This window comes from Sceloporus occidentalis, unplaced genomic scaffold, assembly GCF_023333645.1.
Source record: "Sceloporus occidentalis isolate IW3139 unplaced genomic scaffold, rSceOcc1.0.p SCAF_34, whole genome shotgun sequence".
Classification (NCBI taxonomy): domain Eukaryota; kingdom Metazoa; phylum Chordata; class Lepidosauria; order Squamata; family Phrynosomatidae; genus Sceloporus; species Sceloporus occidentalis.
Genome location: NW_028317014.1, coordinates 5,667,342 through 5,689,065, shown reverse-complemented (window position 1 = coordinate 5,689,065; position 21,724 = coordinate 5,667,342). Strand labels below are relative to the sequence as shown.

At 39.6% G+C, this 21,724-nt stretch overlaps 1 protein-coding gene across 1 annotated transcript; it reads left to right on the top strand.

The window, feature by feature from the left end:
• The first annotated feature begins 13,072 nt into the window (after positions 1 to 13,072).
• GPR101 (G protein-coupled receptor 101) lies at positions 13,073 to 15,907 on the top strand. The gene is made up of 2 exons (XM_089487657.1): positions 13,073 to 13,947; positions 15,736 to 15,907. The coding sequence occupies exons 1-2, from the start codon at positions 13,073 to 13,075 to the stop codon at positions 15,905 to 15,907; spliced, it is 1,047 nt and encodes a 348-aa protein (XP_089343783.1).
• The last annotated feature ends 5,817 nt before the right edge of the window (positions 15,908 to 21,724 follow it).

Genomic DNA, 21,724 nt, shown 5'->3' with positions numbered 1-21,724 from the left:
ATGAACACAATTAGAAATAAATTAGATTAAACATCAAATAAAAATGTAATTTACTTAAAATCTTCAGGGATGAACTGTGGATGTTGTGCCTATATGTACTTGGTTATGCTGTTGATGACTGTGCCCAGCCAGCACTGTGTTACATCCAGGGCCGGCCGAAGACTTAACGCCGCCTGGGGCGAAGTTTAAAATGCCGCCCCCCGCCGACGCCGGGGGGGGGGGCGGCATTATCTACCCCCCCCGGTACTTACCCTTAAACAGTCCTGCGGCGAGTCTCCCTGTGCTGCCACGGTGCCGGCTTGTAATGCTGAGCGCCGGAAATTCACGTCACTTCCGGCGCTCTGCATTACAAGCCGGCACCGAGACCGAACAGGGAAACTCGCCGCAGAGGAGAGAGAGAGGGGCGCCGAGCGGGTAAGCGAAAATCACTCGGTGCCCCTCTCTCTCTCCTCCGCTTCAAAAAAACCAAAAAAAAAACGCTTGGGGCGGCAAAGTGCCGCCCCTTCTGAAGTGCCGCCTGGGGCAATTGCCCCAGTCGGCCCCATTGTAGGGCCGGCCCTGGTTACATCATTCCTTGTGTATCATATTATTATTATTATTATTTATTTCTAAAGCGCCGACAGATTCCGCAGCGCTGTACAAGGTGAGAAGGTTACAGATAATGACAGGTACAATACAACAATTGACATATAGATACAAGAGGAATTAGGGGCCCTGTTCCCGCAGGAATTTACAATCTAGGTGGATTCAATTTGGCATAAACTCAGCATTGTATGGAATTCAAAAATACATATGAGACAGCCGAAAACACCATTTAAAACAAATATACTGTTAGGGGAGCACTCAACTAGGCTTTCAAATGTACATACGTAAAAAGATGCAAAATATACTTGTGCAATTTATCATTTGCCCATTAGGTGGCAGCGCTTGCACATTAAGAGCAGGTAGTCATTTTCTAGGTAAAAGAAGATGTTAAAAAGGTCTTCTTTTTTCCTTACATTAAAGAACTTGCGACCCAATTCAATATCATATTTCTAAGCACAAGTCTCACTACATCAAATTTATCTCTATGGAATTAAGTAAACATAGTTGCACTGTCTCCTAATTCCATAGCTATATTGTACATACAGTATGTGTGTGTAGACCTCCACAAACCTATAGAAATCTATATGGTCCAGACACTGCAGACACTGTTTTAATATCTCTACTTCCTCCTACCCTAGTGTTGTTACACCACAATACAACCATATGCTAGCAGCAGTTCTACATGAGGTTGCTCCTTCATCTCTCCACCACCCCCCCATCATGGCATTTCAAACAGACCCAGAGACTACTGAATTCTGAGGAGGAAGCACATGTACCCAAGGACTTTGTACGGTATATTGCAAATGCATGCACCTTTTAAATACCTCATCTCCCCAAATGTCATTTTTCTCAACCTTGTGAGCAATTTTAAAAATACAATAGGAAACATCATCCTCTCTCATAATGCTACTCATATGATACCTCAGTCTCTTTGCTTGCTAGCAATCACCCTCAACTGCTTTAGTTATGCCACCATTGCAAGGCTTCTGGTGTCCTCTTGTCCTCCCATGCCACTTTCTTCCTACTTCACCCTATTCCCTCATATGTCCTACCTTCTATTCTAGTGTTCTTATATCTACCTTAACCGATCTACGTAATCTCACTTTTTCTGCTGACATGTTCCCATCCTCCTTCAAACACGCTATAATCTCTTCCACTTTGAAGAAACCTTCCCCAGATCCTACATCCTTGTCCAACTACTAACTTATCTCTCTTTTGTCCTGTTCCCTAAACTACTGGAATGCTTAACCTACAATCACCTAATCCAGTTTCTTTCTTCTGTCTGCTTGCCCCTTTAACAGGGCCGGACTGGGTAAGTGCAGCCGATGAATGGATATGCTCACGGCATTTGCCTGGTGTTCCAATTGGCCAGTTCGGGCCTGCCTTTTGACCTCCATTTTTGCTGTGACAAAAACTGTAGTCACCTAAATCATTAGCAATCTTCTGACTGCTAAAACAAAAGTTCAGTTTTCCTTCTCCTTTCCTTTTCTTTTTTTTCACTTTCTTTAACCTTTGACATTGTTGACCATCCTTTTATGCTGCATACCCTTCATTCTTTTGGCCATACCTGGGAACTTTTGGGCTCCGGCTACCCGGAGCTGTCTCTTGCAGGACGCGGCCAGGACTGCCCACCCACGTCAGGGGACCGCCCGCTGATGTCAGTGGGCAGTCCCGCTGACGTTAATGGGAGTTCCCGCTGATGTCGGAGCAGTTCCTGATGGCGTTGGGGGCGTTCCCACTGATGACAGCGGAAAACATTTAAAGGGAAAATGGGCAGGGAGCGGGGCGTGTCAAGACCCCGCGACCCGGTGGATTCGGGTCTTGACCCGGAGAAGCAGTGCTCACCCGGCAATCTCCGGGTCAAACTCGGGGAGTTCCCACGTATGCTTATGGCGTTCACAACCAAACTCTCTCCTGCCTAACTTTACTTAGTGCTAAATCCTGCTGCCTCACCTGAAAAATATCTCTCACATTTGTTTTTTTCTTACACAAGACAATACTAACATAGTAATTCATTACTGTCTAGATTAGTTCAACTCCCTACTAATTGGTCTTCCCCTATCCTGCCACCTCTCCAATCTATTCTGAACACTTCTGCCAGGCTAATAACCCTATGCTATTGTGCTTTATCTGCTGTTTCACTATGCCAGTCCCTCCTCTGGCCCCCATACACCACAGAATTCAACTTAAACTCCTTGTACAACACTGTGCCATTTATATCTCAGAACCCATCCTCTTTGCTCTGTCACTTATCGTATTTCTTTTCAGCTGGTTTCACTTCTCCCCGTTTGGATCTCCCAAGATTGTACACGTGCTGTTCTGGAATGACCTTTCTCGTTCTGTCAGAATCTATCTATTCAAATTTGAATCACGCACTAGAAACCCACCTTGAGAAAAGCATGCAATCTGTCCTCATACCCAAAACCTGCATTCGGAAAGAAGCAGGAGTGATCCAAAACTACTAATAGATTTTCAGCTTGCAAGGGCAGTGCTGTCTTCTCCGTCTGTACTAGTATTAACACATATTAATGTTATCATCATTATCTATTTTGTCAATGTTGTTGTTAGTTTCCACTTCACTTTTGTGCAATGCACAAAAAAGTTTCAAATGCCATTTTTAGGGCTGAACTTGATATTTTAAGACCAGAGGCTACGTGCCAAGCTCTGACACACAGCATGTAGCGTCACATTAATGCTCTGGATCTGCTGTATAAGCCGCAGCAATGGTTAGTGGCCCACTCAATCTGGCAATGCCAACAGGGCATTGGCAAGTCCAGGTGTGAGGACCCTTTCTACCCCTGGTCTGTGTCCTGCATAAATGCATTTAACGTTTGAGGGACTTTCCTTTTAAATTAGTGTGGACTGATTTCATAGTTACTCATAGAAGATATGAGGTACTCTACAAGTGGTGAATTTAAAAACACTTATACCGTATTTGCTCGATTGTAAGACGAGGTTTTTATCAGAGCAAATAGGTCTGACTATGAGACGACTAAGATCCAGATCCCCCGCAGCTGCAGGGGACCTGGATCCTCCTGTCTCCCCCCCGCCCCACTTACCGGTACTTCTGAGTCCCCGGTGTGTAGCTGGGGCAGCGTGTAGATGTCTACGTGATTCGCATAGACAACTTCCGCTGCAGCAGGAAGGAGGCGTGGCTAGCAGCGGGGGTTGTCTGCGTCCGGTGCGGGGAACTCTGATCTCTGACAGTCGGGGAAGGTCTGCGCGATGGACGCAGACAACCCCCGCTGCCAGCCACGCCTCCTTACGGCTGCAGCGTAAGTGCGTGGGATCTACACGGTGCCCCGGCTACATGACAGGGAAGTCAGAAGCACCGGTAAGTTTGGGGGGGGGGTCAAGTGTTAAATGGGGGGCATAAGGCATTTCTGGAGGCAGAGTGCTCTGTGAAATGCCTTTTAACCCCCTTAATGCCTCTCTGCCTCCAGAAATGCATTTTTAACCCTCTATACGCCACTCTGCCTCCTGAATGCCTTAAACCTCCCTATATGCCACTCTTCCCCATAATATGCCTTTTAACCCTCTAAATGCCAGAGTGGCATATAGGGGTATAAGGCATTTCTGGAGGCAGAGTGGCACATAGGGGGTCAAAAGGCATATCATGGGGCACAGTGGCCTATAGGGTTAAAAGGCATATCATGGGGCACAGTGGCATTTAGAGGGTTAAAAGGCATATCATGGGGCACAGTGGTATATAGGGGGTATAAGGCATTTCTGGAGCAGATGTGCATAACTGGGTGACAGGTTGGAAAATAGAAGGAAATAAAACCAAAATATTTTTCTCAATCGTAACTTTTATTAAAAAAAAATAGTTTAGATGAATTAACATTTACTGGTAAAACTCTTTTCCTATAGGGTCGTCTTATATTCAGGCTTTTTCTTTTTTTCCTAAATTAATATTCAGATTTGGGGGGTCGTCTTATAATCAGGGTCGTCTTATAATCGAGCAGATACGGTAGTCTCATTACAAACTACAAGCTAAGCATGAGTTACATGCAAGGCCAGTGACCAGGGAGCATGCGTAGATTTATACCCCAACAAAAGCACAGTGCATGTTATGCCACTACAACCAAGTGACCATGATAATGGAAAAAAAAGATACAAATTTAACAATTTTTCTTTTGTTTTCTGCATGAACAAATAGAAGCAATCTCAAATAAACATCAAATAGGACCAAGTAAAGCAAATCATTGCTTCTGTTTGTTTTAGTACTAAAGGGTGTTTCTGTGATCCTTGCCTGTTGCTACTGGTGGAAAACGAATCCAGGAAGAAAAGAAAGGAGAGGACAGACAGAAATGGAAGTAAAGGTACAGAATATGCATACCTGCTGATGCTGCTACGCCATCATACTTCTTGTGGAAGGACACGATCTTTGCTGTAGATGTGCTGAAGATATGCTGTAGACCAGGGGTAGGCACCAACATAGCTCATGGAGGACATTTACTGGAATCGGTGGTGGACAATTAAATGATGTTCAATGGGCCTTCACAAACCTTGCCACGGACGCTGGTGTTCTCGTATGGACACTTTTATAGACCCTATCGTTCTCCTGGTGTTTTCCTTAAAGTGCCAGGGCCACCTCATGATCGCCAGTCCGGCATTGATGTTAGCCCAGTCTGCTATACATTTCTTCCTGCTGCTTTTCCTAAACTTAAGCAGAAAAAGAAGCCTCCACATAAAAAAAATGAACTGAATTGTTATAGAAACATAGACCTAATACTGTTTTATTTAAATGTTTCCCCTAGACAATTAAGACATTGGCAGTCTTGCAAATGAACAATAGCAATCCAATTATATATTCATTATAGAACAGGGTCTCACTAAAGAAAACAGCTCGGGCTTAATATGGATCCTTTTTCTTTTGGTATTCAGTAAGTATGCTCATTAAATGAAATATATATTTATTCCATATGTATTTCCAAATATAGATAAGTACATTTCTCTGAAGATTCAGGATAAATTACCGCTAAGTCCACTCTTGCACGTATCATTATTAAAAGGAATCTTTAAATGAATACCTTGCTGCCTCTGACTTTGCCACATACTTAAATAATAAAATTGAAATCAGATGTGAAATATCTCCAAAGCCTTTCTGCTGCCCTTGCCCTCCCTTTGCCTCTGCATCCACCAATAGACTGAACTCTCCTTCCTCTTCTACCAATTCTCTGTTGTCGCTGAAAATGTGGTTGGTGCTCTTCTTCGTTCTTCGTTGGTGCTCTTCCTCTTGTCCAGCCACATGCCCCCTCGATCCTATCCCTTCTCATCTTACCCAGTATCTACACTTGTCCCATTGTTAGTTCTTCGTACCGGTTCCAAATTGTTTATAAAGGGCCTTTCAGACCTAGACCACTTCAGTCCAGGTCGGAAGGGCTCTTTCTACACTATTTTGAACCGGCACAAGGAGACAGGAACGTAACGTGGTCAAGTTACGTCATGTGACCCCACAGTGAAAGAAAGGCTGCTCACACAGTGTGCGAGCAGCCGGACAGGAAGCTACTGGAGAGGTGAAAGTTAAGCGGCGGCGCGAGAGCGCAGCCACTAACCCCCTTGTGAACTACTCTACCTGTCTAAGCCAAGAAGAGGAAACCTTGGCAAGTGGTTCTGCTGCTACATCATCATCTATAATAACTTTGTTTTAAAAAGGACTTTTTTTTTTTTTTTTTTTGCTGTTGTTGTTGTTGTTGCTTTTAGCGCTTTTATCCTACCCCTTTTAAGTTTACCTATATGTTAGTTTGTATATATATATTTTTGATTGTATGTATGCTTCTGAGTGGCATAGCTAAGTTGTTTGGGGGCAATGATGGCACACACAAGCTGTTTGAGGGCAATGATTACACATACCAGCTGTTTTGACCAATAAGACACAGAAAAGCTGTTTGGGAGCACTGATAACCTGGGGCAAAGGCACTTGCAGAGATTATCCAATGCTATAATTCCCTCAATGTTAATTGTGCAATCATCTCCCTGTCCCTTGGTGTCACCCTTGACTCTGACCTCTCATTCGCCCCCACATCCAGCCTATCTCAAAAATCTGCATTCATAACTTTGCCCACATTCATCCCTTTCTAACATAAAATGCCACTAAGGTTCTTGTTTATGCCCTCATTGCCTGCCTTGACTATTGTAACCCTGTTTTAGTTGGTCTCCCTCATACCTGTCTTGCTCCTCTACAATCCACCATGAACGCTGCTGCAAGATTTATCTTCCTCACCCATTTCTTTACTAACACCTCTCTGTTCACTGGCTGCCTGTGCGCCACACAAATCATTTCAAAATCCTGACTCTTACTTTCAAAGCTCTTCATAGCAGTTCCCCTACTTACATCTCCTCACCCATCTCCAAACACACTCCCACCCAGTCTATCCACTCATCCGATAATCTCCGTCTGTCCGGTGCTATGATTTCTAGTGCTCATGCAAGCTTGCAGGATTTCACAAGGGATGCCCATGTCCTCTGGAATGCCCTCCCCCGGCCTATCCCCCTTCCTTTGATCCATACAGAACTTACAATGACGTTGCTTCCATCTTCCTTTAGCTCACCTTTCCTAGTCCATCACCTGCCTTTGGACATGATGATGCTATGTAAAACAATAAATGATTCTTATTATAATGAATAAACATACTATATTTTTATGAGTTTTCCTGATGTACCTCTCCATATGGGGGCCGGGTGTTATGAAGCACAATTGGGTGCAGGAAAAGGTGGTAGGACAAGGGGGCTAATTCCACACCCCAACCATAGAGCAAAAGGCTGCCTAGATATCTTAAACCTTGACCAAATTTGTAGAGTTTAAAAGCACAATTATGAGTCTGTGTATTTAATCTCTGCACGCTGCATTTCTGCATTTAATATACTTTTTGTGTGAAATAATAATGTACCCTGTTGTTTGCATTACCATAATACATAGATGGAAACAAAACACCAAGCCTAAGTATGAAAGAACTGAATTATTAGTGATAGCCATTCCTAAGCAACTGCAGAGAGAAATGAATTCTCCCAGTCAATGAATTCTAAGTACGTCTGGGTGGCAAATGTCCAAAACTGGTCTGCTGCAGCCATTTAAATACCCAAATCTGGAAACCTTTCTTTAAATAAATATATCCAAAATGTTAATAATTATTTCAATGCTATCCTGTGGCATAGGTTAATATGGCCACTCCACTTTAAGGGAGCTAACTTTATGAGAAATTATGAACAAATGTCCACTTCACATACGAGCAGATAGGACTCACTCTACCTGCACTCTAATGCCTTCTTCATCCCTTTTTGGCAAACGCCTCTTCTACATTACACCACCTATACATTAAATAAAAACATGTTCAGTCCCAAAACGCCTTATCTGTTTCCTCACATTTTATTAGGCTTCATTCCTGCAACTCCATTTCGATTTCCTGGGTTATCCAAACACTTCGACAAATCAAAACCCTGCACCCATATCCTTGCCAATGTCCCTCCGTGAGTGCTTATTCACAAATGCTCTCATAATTCTGACTAAATTACTGACTAAATTTGATATGATTCAATATTTATGTTGACTCAGCTTGCCTCTCATACATAATCTCTTACCAAACCTCCTTTCATTTATTCCCTAATCATCATTAACTCTACTATAGGTTATTTTGCCCAAAGCCTTCAATGGCTCTGATGCCATAAAACCTATGAGTTCCTCCTGAATTACCTTCAATTATTTGTCTGATTGTTCGTGACACTTTTGTGTATTATGATTTCTTATTCACATTCCCAACTTTGATGTCTTATTCCTTGCATGTCAAAATTCCCTTATTCTACTAATCCCTGTCACTTCCAATTAAAGCTCTCCTGTGTATCCATCATCATGCTCCACTGTAGTAAGCATGTGCCCTGTATGAAATACCATATGATCCAGATTATAGGTCACACCCTTATAGTTTGGTGCCATTTGAAAGAAACATTTATTTTTAAAGAGAAAATACACATTAGTAGAAGAGAAAACAGTAATTGATTTAATGATCAGGAACACGTGTTTTTTTTTTTAATTTTTGGTATTGATTATTCAGTTAGCCCTGCTTTTGATAGCATGTGTTGTATGCTCATAGAAATATGGAAAACCATTATGTAGTTATAAATAATGAAGGGGAAAGGTTGAAGTATGGCGCTACACTATTTGCACCTTAGTTAGAGAGTGCATCATGAATTAAAAGGCTATAAAGGATGGGGGCTACAATACACTCTCCAACTAAGGATCCATTAAGAATGAATGTAGGGACCTTAAAGGGCTTCAAGGTTGGGGACCACATAGAAAAGCAAACCACTTATGATTAGAGCTTGCCTTGTATGTGTGTGTGTGTTTTAAATTGTATTATGTAGGACTCATCAAGGAGAAACATTAAAACAGAGGCAATTACCAAATTTGACCACTCTCACACCCCCTCATCTTTGCAAACCATTGATGTTAACGTTATGATCACAGAATGCGTTGTGACACTGGTAGTCTAAGACATTAATAAGAATACAGCAAATGTGTTAGACTTAAAATAGTTAGCTATTGTTTTGGGTGCTGCATTTTTGGTGAAAGGTTGAAATTGATACTAATGTGTTCGTTAATGGCACCTGCCAAATACTTGTTTCTGTATTCTGAAAATATCTAGCGATTTCCAATAGCATTTCAAGGTCGACAAAGTGTTATTATATACTTGATATATGTAGTTCTTCTTTGGGAAACGAGGTAAAAAAAAGCGAGCGCTGAACCTCTCAGGCCACCCGGATCCTGCAGTGACAGGCGACAGGAAAAATTCCCTTGTTCCTCTGTAATAAATTAAGGTGGATATTTATTGGGTGATCATTACCTGGTACTAACTTGAACTAGGTGTTCTATGATGTCATTAAAATGTGACTAAAAGTCCCCATGAGATATGTTTAGTCCACAGAGAAACAGATACGTCTCAGTAAATGATCTTACCGACTTTTAAGTGGATATTAATTAAATGTTTGAAATACAAAAGCGCGTGGGAAGGAAGCATAAATGTAGCTGTTTTGTGGCCATGACGTGTTGTAATTGAAGATACTCCTCGACTTGTTGATATATAGACATTATACAAGCTGAATCCTATTAGACCCACATTCAGGAAAGTCTAAGTGTAAAAATAAGTTATCCTGCTTCAAAGAGGGGAAAAAACTGCTCAAGATGCAGGAAACTATAGCTGTGAACAATTATATTTATGGTTGCAAATCATCAATGTTGCCATGGTGATGGAACAAAATGTTAATCAAAACGTAACAATGTAAACATTAAAGTAAATGTTGTTTCTGCTTTAACCCTCTGTGCGCATGTGTACAACACTCCACATAAAGATGCCCACAAGTGTCATCGGGGCCTTCAGACCTCTCAGATGGATCCTGGATTGAAGACATAACAACCAGTGATGATTGTAAGCAGAGTAACACCAGGTTGACACTCAAGTTCCTTTTAGGATTACATGGACATGGAAGTACTATAGTGTATTTTACCTAACTAGATGCCCAATGTGCATCTTAACAGCCCAAAGTCATGTGACCTGGAACCAGGGCCACCAGTGGAACCAGGGCCACTTTTAAGGCCAGCAACCACCTGATGTCATAAATGTGGCCAATGTATTTAATATTGAATTTAAATATTGTAATCTTCATTACAGGAAAACAATTTTTACTGCAAGAGGTTTAGTATTTAGGGCTACAATGAAAAACAATAAAGGAACATTCAACCAATAGGAGCTCCAAGGTCATGAGAAGTTTATGAAACACCAGTTAAAGCCAAAAAAAATCTTCTAAACGCCACATCAGTGTTTTCAATTTTAAAATATCAATATTCCTTTTAGTATTGATTTGCGCCTCACTCTTTAATCCAAGACCCCAAAATCTTTTTTTGGTTTCAATATATTTTCAATGATATTTAGTCATTTACTATTTAAAAATACAAGGGCTGCATCAGCAGTAACATTGGCTGTTGGTGTATGTATGTATGTATGTATGTATGTATGTATGTATGTATGTATGTATGAAGGCATTTCTATAGGGATGATTCATCAGCACATTAACACAGCCATTCTAGATGTAATCTACATTGCCTGGGAAAGAAATACCCTCTTTATTTTAGGGATTACCTTAACACAATTGGTAGCATGGTGAAGCCAGCAGAGGGTACCACTGACATAAAATTATGAAATTGTAGCTGATGTAAGCACAAAAGTGATATTACGTATTAAGTTTGTAGGCACGGTTCCCACGTAAACATTATATCACATTACTCATATGGAGAAAGCACTTCTGAGGTCCAATAAAACGTGTGGAAACGCTTTCTTCTTTGAGACCAATATGGTTATATCCATTGTCCTTCTTTAAAAAGGTAAGCTCCTTCTTCAGGACCCAAATCCCGCTTTTCTACTTTGGTGTCTCTTTTCTTCCTAAGACCAAAAAGCAAAAATACATTACTTTATACTTTTCTTCATAATATATTTTCTATTACATAAGTAGCTATCAATAGGTCACATAGTCCCTGTTAAGTTATCTGAAAAGTTGGGAGGAATTAAATACTTGAACAGGGATAGGAAAACCTCAGACCATCAGACACTGCTGGGGTGGCCAACTATTTGTCCATGAAATAGGCCAAGCTAAATGTACAAGTCAGCGCATCTTTGGGAAGAAGGTCCCATAGATGATTATCTCAGGCATTAACACACTGGTACTGCATGAGACTCTAGCTGGGTTAATGTAGCTAAAGCACACCAAAAATAAACACATACAAAGTAATACATTATTGCATTCTGTATAACGGAAGCAATGAAATAACAAGTCACACTTGGCGTGAATGGTGCTAAGGGACAGCAATAATCTACACAACAATAGCAGTTACACGAAGAGAAAATCTCCGGTGCAATCACCGTGGCAAACAAGAGACTGTTCCTGCAAATTCCGCCACATTTAGTACTTTGCGTCATAATTGCTCCTTATCTCTGACCCCTAGAGAATCTGACATATGATTACAGGCAATTATCTTACCTAATCTGCCCAAAACTTAATTATGTAACTTAATTATGGATAGTCTTATTTGTATTCTGAGCATTCCTGAATGCATCTACAGTTCTTTGACCTACCTACACTTCTGGGTAATAATTCCATTAATCAGATATCATCTCTGTAATAATGGAATCATATTCCAGACACTAAAATGAGCTTCTTCGTTCTAGGCATTTTTCTATCAAATCACACAGGCAAAGCCCCTTGTCCCTTTCAGGATGTGCATATATGTGTATATCTTCTGCAGGAAAATGTGTAATAAAGGCAAGTACTCTTGCAGTCAACACACATGCATTATAATTGCTAGAGAGAATACCAAGTAGTGATCAGCCATTGGCTTCATATTGCTTAGCCAGATGCAGATCAGTCACTCATGGTTTCACATTGCCAACATTTTTTTTTACAAATATGTGTCAGAAGGTCTAAGCTTGTAAAGCAATGTATGAGAATTGATGTGATGTATTGTTAAGCTATTCTGCATCATACAACAGTCACCACAAGGGGTGAGGGTGCCCTGCCAATTTCATCATTTCAAATTGAAAGTCATTAGAGAAAGAAATATGTAAAGCACTCTATTGCAGCAATTTGCTTGCTCTGGGCAAGGAAGCAGTCTGCATCTGGAGCTTGTAAGTGATGCTGGGCTCGGTTTGGTACCTTTGCTACCTCCTCTGCTTGCTCAACACACACACACACACACACAAACCTCTCCATAGATTGTGAGGAGCAGAGTATGGGGGAGGGAAATGAGATAAGTGTGGGAGGGAGAACAGTGATTCCTCTCTACAGCAGCACTGAGCTGTCCAAATCACAGAAATAGACACAAGGGGAGGGGGTACGGAGACAGATCCATCATTGTATCAGCATCCTGAGGACCACAGGACATAAGACAATGATAATCAACAGGTAAATGAATGCTCATTGATTTGCATGTTCCTAATCTCTTTTTTAACTGTTATTATTCAGAATGCTTAGGAGAGAATGTGTTTTTACAGGTAAAGAGGACATATGGCTTTGCCAGTGGATTCAGGATGCACGTTGATGTGTTGGATCTGTGCACTGCTGGGCTTTGTGATTTAGTATAATTTTACCATTAAGAATAAATGTATGCATCCTGTAATGAATAATGCATAACCCCTGCCGAGTAAACTGCTCTTTTAATGTCTGTGTTCACATCATAGGCCTCCTCGGTATAGAAAATGAAGCTTTGGTTTTATAGTCAGCATGTGAAGTCCTTGTGGGGGTTTTTTTTTATTATTATGCGAACTCCTGCATGTGATGCTTGGATGATGGACGCCAGACATTGAACTCTTTCTAGGAGTACAGTGCATCTTGTAAGGAAGATGTAAGATCTCTCCAGTCTCCGTGTATATTGCTATCTGAGCTGGGACACCCACCTGGGTCCACGTTGGGTGGAGGTGTGATTTTGGGTTTGGAAGCCACCATGCAGAGGTTGAATGAGCCCAGGGCCACTGCAAACCACAGCCACTTTGCAGAGGATGGATCCCATTCTATGCCTGATACGGTTCTAAGGATATCTCTCATCATCTCCCTCCTCTTCCTCTCTCTCTTTGGAAACATTATGTTACTGGTGGTTTTTCATCGCAAGCCACAGTTGCTCCAGGTGGCCAACCGATTTATCTTCAACCTGCTGGTGGCTGATCTTCTGCAGACTGTCTTGGTGATGCCTTGTGTAATTGCTACCTCCCTCCCTGATATCTGGCCTTTGGAACATGGTCTTTGTGGAGCTGTGGTGGTCCTCATGCATCTCTTTGCTTTTGCTGGAGTGAACACCATCACAGTGGTTTCGGTTGACAAATATCTGGCTATCATCCATCCTTTGTCATATCCCACCAAGATGACCCCAAAACGAGGTAGCCTGCTTATCACCTGCACTTGGATCTTCAGTGTTCTCCAGAGCACCCCTCCTCTGTATGGATGGGGCAAGGTTGAATTTGATCTTCACAACCACTACTGCAAAGTCTTGTGGGCTTCTAGTTATTCATACACTGTACTCAGTGCATTGTTTTCCTTCATCTTACCAGTGAGCATTATGTTGGCGTGCTATGGAATGGTGTTCAGAGCAGCCAGGAGGCAAAATGCATTAGTGCACCCAGTCCAGGCAAATGGATGTGACAGGTCTGATGGGACAAGAACCACTGCACTAAGCACAGTTGACAAAACAAATCCTCACCGACCTCTTTACCACTGTAAAGCAGCCAAGGTTATTTTTGCCATTTTATCATCCTACATAATAAGTATGGGTCCTTATAGTATTCTCAGCATTGTTGCATCCAGTGCCAATTTAGTTATTCCAAGGTGGGTAACATCACTGGTCCTGGTGCTCTTTTTCCTGCAATGTTGTATCCATCCATATATATATGGATATATGCATAAAAGTTTAAAAAAAGAGTTCCTGGTCCTCCTGCATGGATTCTTCTGCAAGCAGGTACATCCCCAAAATGCCACCATAGACAGTTATATTATTCTAACAGATGGAAGAATATTTCAATCTCACTTCTCTACTGGCCCTACAGTGAAATTTATAGAGGAAGAGACCACTATTTCTGTAATAACTGGGAAAAGTATGAACAATCTAAAATTCAAAGACAATAAAAAAGAGATTAGTTCAACCACTATATCACCTGAAAAAGAGTTAAATCCTCAGATAAGTGAACCTGATATACCCCATCTTGTTAAGTGTTAATCTTTTACCAGTGGAAGTTTCTATATTAAATTATGGGTTAAAATATCAGGGTTGTTTGTATTAAAAAAAAGGGTGGCTGTGGGTTTAAAAATAGTGGTACTGTGTTTGAGTACTTTGTGCCAATAGGTGCTTTTAAGGAATTATTTCACAATATGGTTGCAACTTCTTGGGCACCGAAAAAGCAAATTAATATATTAAAACATAAAAAATGCTATTTGTCTATTATAGTAGGTGTTGTATATTTATAGGATGTTTTTTTCTATTAAAACATGAGATGATGGAGCTTCAGAATAAATGTCTGATATTATTTAAATTGTTTAAGGCAACTAGAATAAATATATCATTTAATTAGCTATTTAATTATATATTTATTTACATTTTTACATTTTGGGTAGATGGAAGTTGAGCTAATTGCTTTAAAGTCAGTTGCTTGACTTTAAAGGGTTCTAAGGTAGTCAAGTGTCATGTAAAATAGGTACAAGAGTCAGCCTCTGTCTTTTAAATTTTCTCAAAGCCTGGAATGAAAAAGGTATATCCTCATTGCCAAGTAAAATGTTCTGTTTTTTCTAAATTCCAGTTAATGTCAGAGGGCATCCAATTTATCAGTGAATCAAAGTGGGCTTATAATTGAAATATTTTGTATAGAGATGTTTAGAGCATTTATAGTTTCTTTACTGGTGGTCTTATCGATTGCCAGGTATGTTAAGACACATGACTGGCACACAAAGTCCAGTTGGCTAGACAAAAAATGGCAGCTGGTGGTGAAGCTGTTATTATGCCTAAATCATTTGAATTATACACTTAATACTAGACACAGAGTGGTAGGGCTACACTAAAAGGAACATACAGGTACAGGAACAGTCAATTATTTATAAAGGGAATAAAGGACTCTAACAATAACATTTGTTTCAAGGTGATAATAGAAATAACCCACTAGAGAAAATCATTGGCCAAAGATGATACCTTTTTGTTGGGTCAACAAAGAAAAATATATTGAGTCACATAAGCTTTCCAGACCTCGGACGTCTCCAGATTAACTAAGGAGCATGAATAGAATAAGACAGTGAGTGAGGGAATGTTGGCCCGGTTAAAAAGTTCACCTTCAACTAGAGACTCTTCTCTTTGACCAGTATGGCTGTATCACATTTCTTGTTGTTTGATTTCAGGTAAAAAAGTTAAATCAGAAATTAGTTTATGTAATCCCATTAATTATCAAACATAAAAACATCAAAATGTATCAGGCCCTTGGACTCGTCCAGGGCTGCTCTTAGAATTAGGTGAGTCAAGACTGGTTGCTATTTGTTTGAGAACTTGCCATGGTCTAGTCTTAGATTCAGTATAGCCTTATGACTATCCCGTTCACTTGTTGTATTTTAAACATAGACTGTTCTCCTATTCAGAGAAGTAAAAGTTCTTTACACTACATCTAAGTCTCCCAACTCCCATGTTTTAGACTATGACCTATTGTCCTTACCAGACCTCACCATCTTCAATGCTAATGAGGCCTTGACTAAACCCAAGTGTATATCTTTATACAATCATCCCAGTTCAAGCAAAAGAAAAGCTCAGTGACTGCAGTCTCCTTCCAGCTTCCATCTACCTTCAAATAAAACTGTATATTAACTTGTAAATGGCGCCTTAATTGAGAACAATGACTTGATTACCAGCTACATAGCCCATACATAGCAAAGTGGTCTCAGACAGCCAGCTATGTTATCTCCTACTTAGACGTCTTAAATGCAAGGCTCCATCTGGGGAAAAGAGAAGCTGGCTGATTTGCAGCTTCTCTGTGAACATAAAAAAGCAAAAAAATAATCAGATTGCTGTCTTAGGCAACCATCAGGTCAATGGAGCAGGTAGCCAACATGGCGTCTTTCTAATATGCCAACCAACTGCTGACCTTTTGTGAGATCACCTAGAATGCTAGTTAAAATGTATAACGTGTATCTAACGTTGTTATCTAAGTTTAACTATAGCAAAACTGGGAAATTTCTTCCGTCTTGCCATAGGCAAAGATATGTCCTGACCGCAGTAATTAAAAGGTTAAAAGTAGGTGTTGGGCAGCAGCCCCTGAAAAAGAAGTGCATTTTTCCATGAATATACAGACTAGCGTGCAACAGCTATGCATGTATTCTGCAGGGAGGAACCAATGCATACAATCACTAGATTAAATGATCTGTGTATTACTGAGAGCGGATGACTCTCAATTCTTTCAGGGAGATTTGGCCCATTCTGCCTTATAAAGTACAGGGTTAGAGCAAATATGTTGCAGGCAAGGATACATTTTATTGCAACAATGTACAAATGTAACATTAAAAAAATCTTTTTATTATAAATAAATGGGAATCACAGACCAGGTAACCAAAGTCACCTTCAGGGTTCTGGGCACATGCTCTTGTAGATACTTGCTCTTCCAGGTTGCCCTGTGGATTTATCACAATTGCTGCAGAACCTCTTTGAGAAGCTAATTTTTGCTCTTTAAGATGCCAACGATAGGTGCCAGCTCAGATGTCAGAGTTTATAGGGGTTCTGCAACAGCTGTAGACTTGTTTGCTGTGTTGACTTCATTAGGCTCTTCGGGAAAAGCCTAATGCGATCATTTCTGTACCTCATTTATGAAAACAATTGTATATATACAATGAAAGATACCACAAAGTATTTATTTGCTTTACATAAAGACATAATCTTTCTGATTCTCTATGGAATCTACTTCTAATTAGGAAAATAAAATGGCACATAGAATACCAAATACAATAAATTTGTTTATTTTTTAATGTGTATATATATATATATATATATATATATATATATATATATATATATATATATATATATAGTATATATTTTGCATGTATGTAATTTATTTGGTGTCAAATGTGAGAGAATTTTATATAAATTCTAATAAACTAATGATTTTAATTAAAAGTGAAAACTGAACAATTGCAAGAGTATTTGGCACAAGTAGAATACTATAGTATATGTAAAATGACATATGTCTGGAACTGAAATTGTTAATTCTTCCCATTCAAAGTATGTTTTACACATTAACAGGTCAACCCAGTGTCTGATGTGAGCAGACTTTAGTTCTTAAGGGGTGCATTTAAGCAATATTTAGGGATATGCTTAGTAAATTGCATAATGGTACACAATGTTAATTGATCCATTACAAGTTTGACCCTTTAGGGTCTTGGTTGACAGCTGTATTATGCATTACAAGGTACAAGATTACAAAAGTTACCGGTGTGCTAAATTTTTTTCACAAACAGACTGCTTTTCGTTTCTCCATGAAGAGGCAAGATCAGAACGGTCGATGTAATAGAATACATTTTTATACACAACATGACTACTGAAAATGCAATGAATGATGAATGTGTCCCTGTGTAGTATTACGATATTTGATGGTCATATCTGAAAGATGTTCGATTTATGATGCACGTATAGTCATGATATTATATCAAAATAGGGTTTTTTTTGTTTTAGGGGTGTCGTTAGAGGAGTGGCTAGGGGTAAGCTTTGCCAAAATATTTTATATGACTTTGTGACAAATTTTATATAACCGAGTAGATCATTTAGGAGAATAGTGTATTTTGTTTAGACAATTTAATTTAGAGGCATTTCTTCTACACACAGTATTGCGACGTTGAGGCCTGAAGAAAACTGTCTCAAAGAAAGGGGCATCAGAGAAGGAGAGAGGGACAGAGGGATGTGGGTCCCAAAAGGCAGCAGCAGATTTACCTTGGGTGCTGGCCTAGGCCTTTCCCAGGGCAGCGCTCCCCCCAGTTGCCTCCCTAGGCCAGCACAAGTCACTTCCGAAAGGGACTAGCCACCTAGCACACTGGGCAAGGTGCTGCAGCCTGATATGCCCAGCTGCATACTACGTGAGCATAAAGTACCAGGGCCACCACGTCATTGACAGTCTGGCTTTGTTGCTGGGTATAAATGTATCACAGTCCTCTACAGCGCTAGTAGCTAAAATTATTAACATTAACATCAGAAAATAGTTTGTAAAAAATGTGTAAAAAAAACCCATTATTCTGCTAAATAGCCAAGTCCATATCTATGAAAAGATAACAGTGGAACATATGAACATACAAGCCCTACCAACTAGTTATGCCTCTAATCTAAAAAAGATTCCGCTAAAAATAATATAGCATGATAACTAGAATATTTAGTGGCTTTTTACACATTTGCACCATTTATTGTTTCTTTAGATCCTTTTAGACTGTTGACAAGCTGATGTCCAATAATATGATGGTACTTATCTTTATTGTCTAACGGGGAATTCAGTCTGCATGCGTCAAGCGCCATCATAGTCGATCCTAGGGAATATGAGCATTCCAGAGAAGGAAAGCTGGACACGATCAATACAAACCATGAATGAAAAACATAATTAAGCCCAAGGCAATTTGGAAATACTATAGTATACCTATCTGTAACCTTAAAGACTGTTGATGTTGCTTAAATGACATTGAACAAAGCTTGACTAGAGAAGAAAATATATAAGACGAAACAGGGGACAAAGAGAAGGAAAAAAATCAATCATTAAAGGTCAGTAAGCAAAAGGCTCCTTGAAGCAACCACGGTTGGACTTTTGGTAGCATAGTTTGCATTATTGTGGACTACTTGTGGATTAAATAGTAGGTCAAAAAAGTAAATATTTCATATGTGAGCCTAAATCAATGAAATGTATACCTAGACTTACCTTATTTTCTTACAGAGCTTGTTTTCATGTCTAACTGTTAACTAAAGTACTTAAAGATTATGGAAGATCTTGTGATCAATCAATTTAAATGTCCATTTACTATTTCATTGAAGATGGTACAGATGCCAGGGAAAAGCACTGTGTTTAATAATTTAAATATGGATTAGAACACTGATATTCTCGGCCTCACATAACAGGGATAAAATCCTAGGAGGGTTTAAGTCAAAAGATAAGTTAAAGGAATAGATTAGGTTTTGGGACATAAAAGCTTTTTATGACTAAACATGAAACAATATATTATCAAAACATACCAGAAAAAAATGTAATATGCACACACTAGAAGAGTGAAGGGAAAGGGGAGACATGTTAAAAATATTCAAATATGTTAAGGCATTAAAGACTTTTACCAGAATTATAAAGTGTGATTTAAAGTAAATGGGTGGAAACCTGAGGGGTTATGCAAGACAAAAGGTGCAAGTGAACCTAGAGGAATTGATGCTGTTTCAAAGGTAAAGGGTGGTCACAGCAAAGATTTTGTTTCTTCTTCCGTTCACTTTGCATTTTGTTAAATGGTAGAAAAACTATTTTTGAAAGCATTTTTTCACACTTGCCTAATATTTTGCACAGTACTGTATATGTATACAGAACACGAGGAGCAAGCCACGCGTACAGACATGCACTCTTTTTCCTCTTTCTTCTGTCTCCCTTTATCTTTCTTTCTTTGCTGGAGAGTTGTGGTCTTCACTCTCTCACTTCATTTAATACATTTACAAATGAATGGGGTGATTTTACTCAGAACTTCTATATAAAGTACAAGTACCTCAATCCTTTGACCCAATGCAGTGTCGGGAGCACGTCTCCATTGTGTGCACTGCATGACAGCAGAATCCCCCCCCCCCTAACAAAATGAATGGCCAGATGAGAGTTTGCTCGGCTTCACATGCCTACTTAAGTACCATGGACATTGTAGTCAAAGGTTCGGAGGAGTTGCTTAAACAGAAAAACAGCATTCTTTTTGGTGAGGGCAGTTAAAATTCAGTGTTTAGCAATATGCATTTTAATTTAAATCCTGATTGGTTTATAGTTGGAGCACTTTAGATTTGTTATTCCCTTTGTGGAAAATAGGCATTAAAGTCTTTGTATATAATGTTTGTACAAAGCGCCCGCCTCAATCAAACCTAAAAGTGTATGTGAAAGGTATATTTTGAATTAAATAAAGCACGCCTGCTCAGCTATAAATAATAAGAAAAAGCTAAGCAACGCGCATTTCTAGGAATGGTTATTAGACGGCAGCAATCATTTTTCTGACAAGTCATTAAAATTCAGGCTGAGCGGCTCCATTAATTGAGGGAAAATGTATTGCTCTGATCATTTTTTCCCCCTGGTCGTGAATGTTGGTTCAATGTATCCATAACAACTGTCTAAGGAGGAGAGACGGTGGCCACTGAGGGTATAGGAGCATTTTTTTCCTCAATTGTTTTTGGGATCCGTTTAATATGTCATACTGCAGAATTTCAATACTTTTATTTTTTTACAATGGGAAATTCTGAAGGAAACCCACAAATTTTACATAAAGCACCAAAGAACTAATCAAATTAACATAAGCAGGAAAAAAAATGAAATCGTAGCCAGAGAGGTGGCCCACAATGCATGGATTCTCATTGCTTCAGGTGCTTTAGAGGAAATCACAGGTCAATTCAGAGTATTCATTGGCCTACCACTGACTCTTTTGCAAAGACACATATATGTTGGCACAGGGCATTTTATTTGTATACAGTATCTCACAAAAGTGAGTACACCCCTCACATTTTTGCCAAGGTTTAGACTTTAATGGCTGTGTGTTCAGTTTTTTTGAGGGGGACAGCAAATTTACACTGTTATACAGGCTGTCCACTCACTACTTTACATTGTAGCAGAGTGTAATTTCTTTAGTGTTGTCACATGAAAAGATATAACAAAATATTTACAAAAATGAGAGGGGTGTACTCACTTTTGAGATACTGCAAGTTCACAATGCCTGATGTGGGTTATAGACATGCTTATGTATTGCCTTTCTGAATATAGTATATACTGTATAATATTTAACCACCATTATAAGCAAGTTTAGTTGATCTCTAGTCTAGTAAAAGACAGCAGCTGATCTCAGTAAACGTGGACGAACACTTATACGAGCCCCCCTTCTACAAATGACTGCACTCAGCACATTAAAGGTTGGAGTCTAAGGATCTTTATTGCACAAGTCTTAGGCAAGGCTACAAATTCATGCCACATATTTTGGTCTGTAGAACGCAACTTTTTTTCTATAAAATGTGGACCCCAGTAATCATCACATTACAGTGCGGTCCTATGAGTATGTGCTATCTTATGTACAATATTAAACCTGAACAAGAAAAGACAGACATTATACTCTGCACACCTAGTGAACACTTGAAATATGTAATGTATTATAAAGTACCGGATTAAAATGTACAATCATTTAAATAAAAAACACAACCATTCTAAAGAATACAGAATGATCTGGATGGACAAAATCAACTCTTTCATATATAAACCTTTGATTTAAGAATATGTGAAAGGCACATGAGCCATCTGATTGTTATTAGCACTATATCTGTTTAACCTCACTATGTGTTTATGCAGTGCCTTATTGCATTAGCAGCATAACAAGAGATTAATCTACACTACGG

Excerpts from the sequence above, each read along its gene's own strand:
- GPR101 (XM_089487657.1), top strand. The coding sequence starts at position 13,073 with ATGCAGAGGTTGAATGAGCCCAGGGCCACTGCAAACCACAGCCACTTT. Across the intron at positions 13,948-15,735 it reads GCCAATTTAGTTATTCCAAG|AGAAGTAAAAGTTCTTTACA; the intron begins GTGGGTAACATC and ends TCTCCTATTCAG.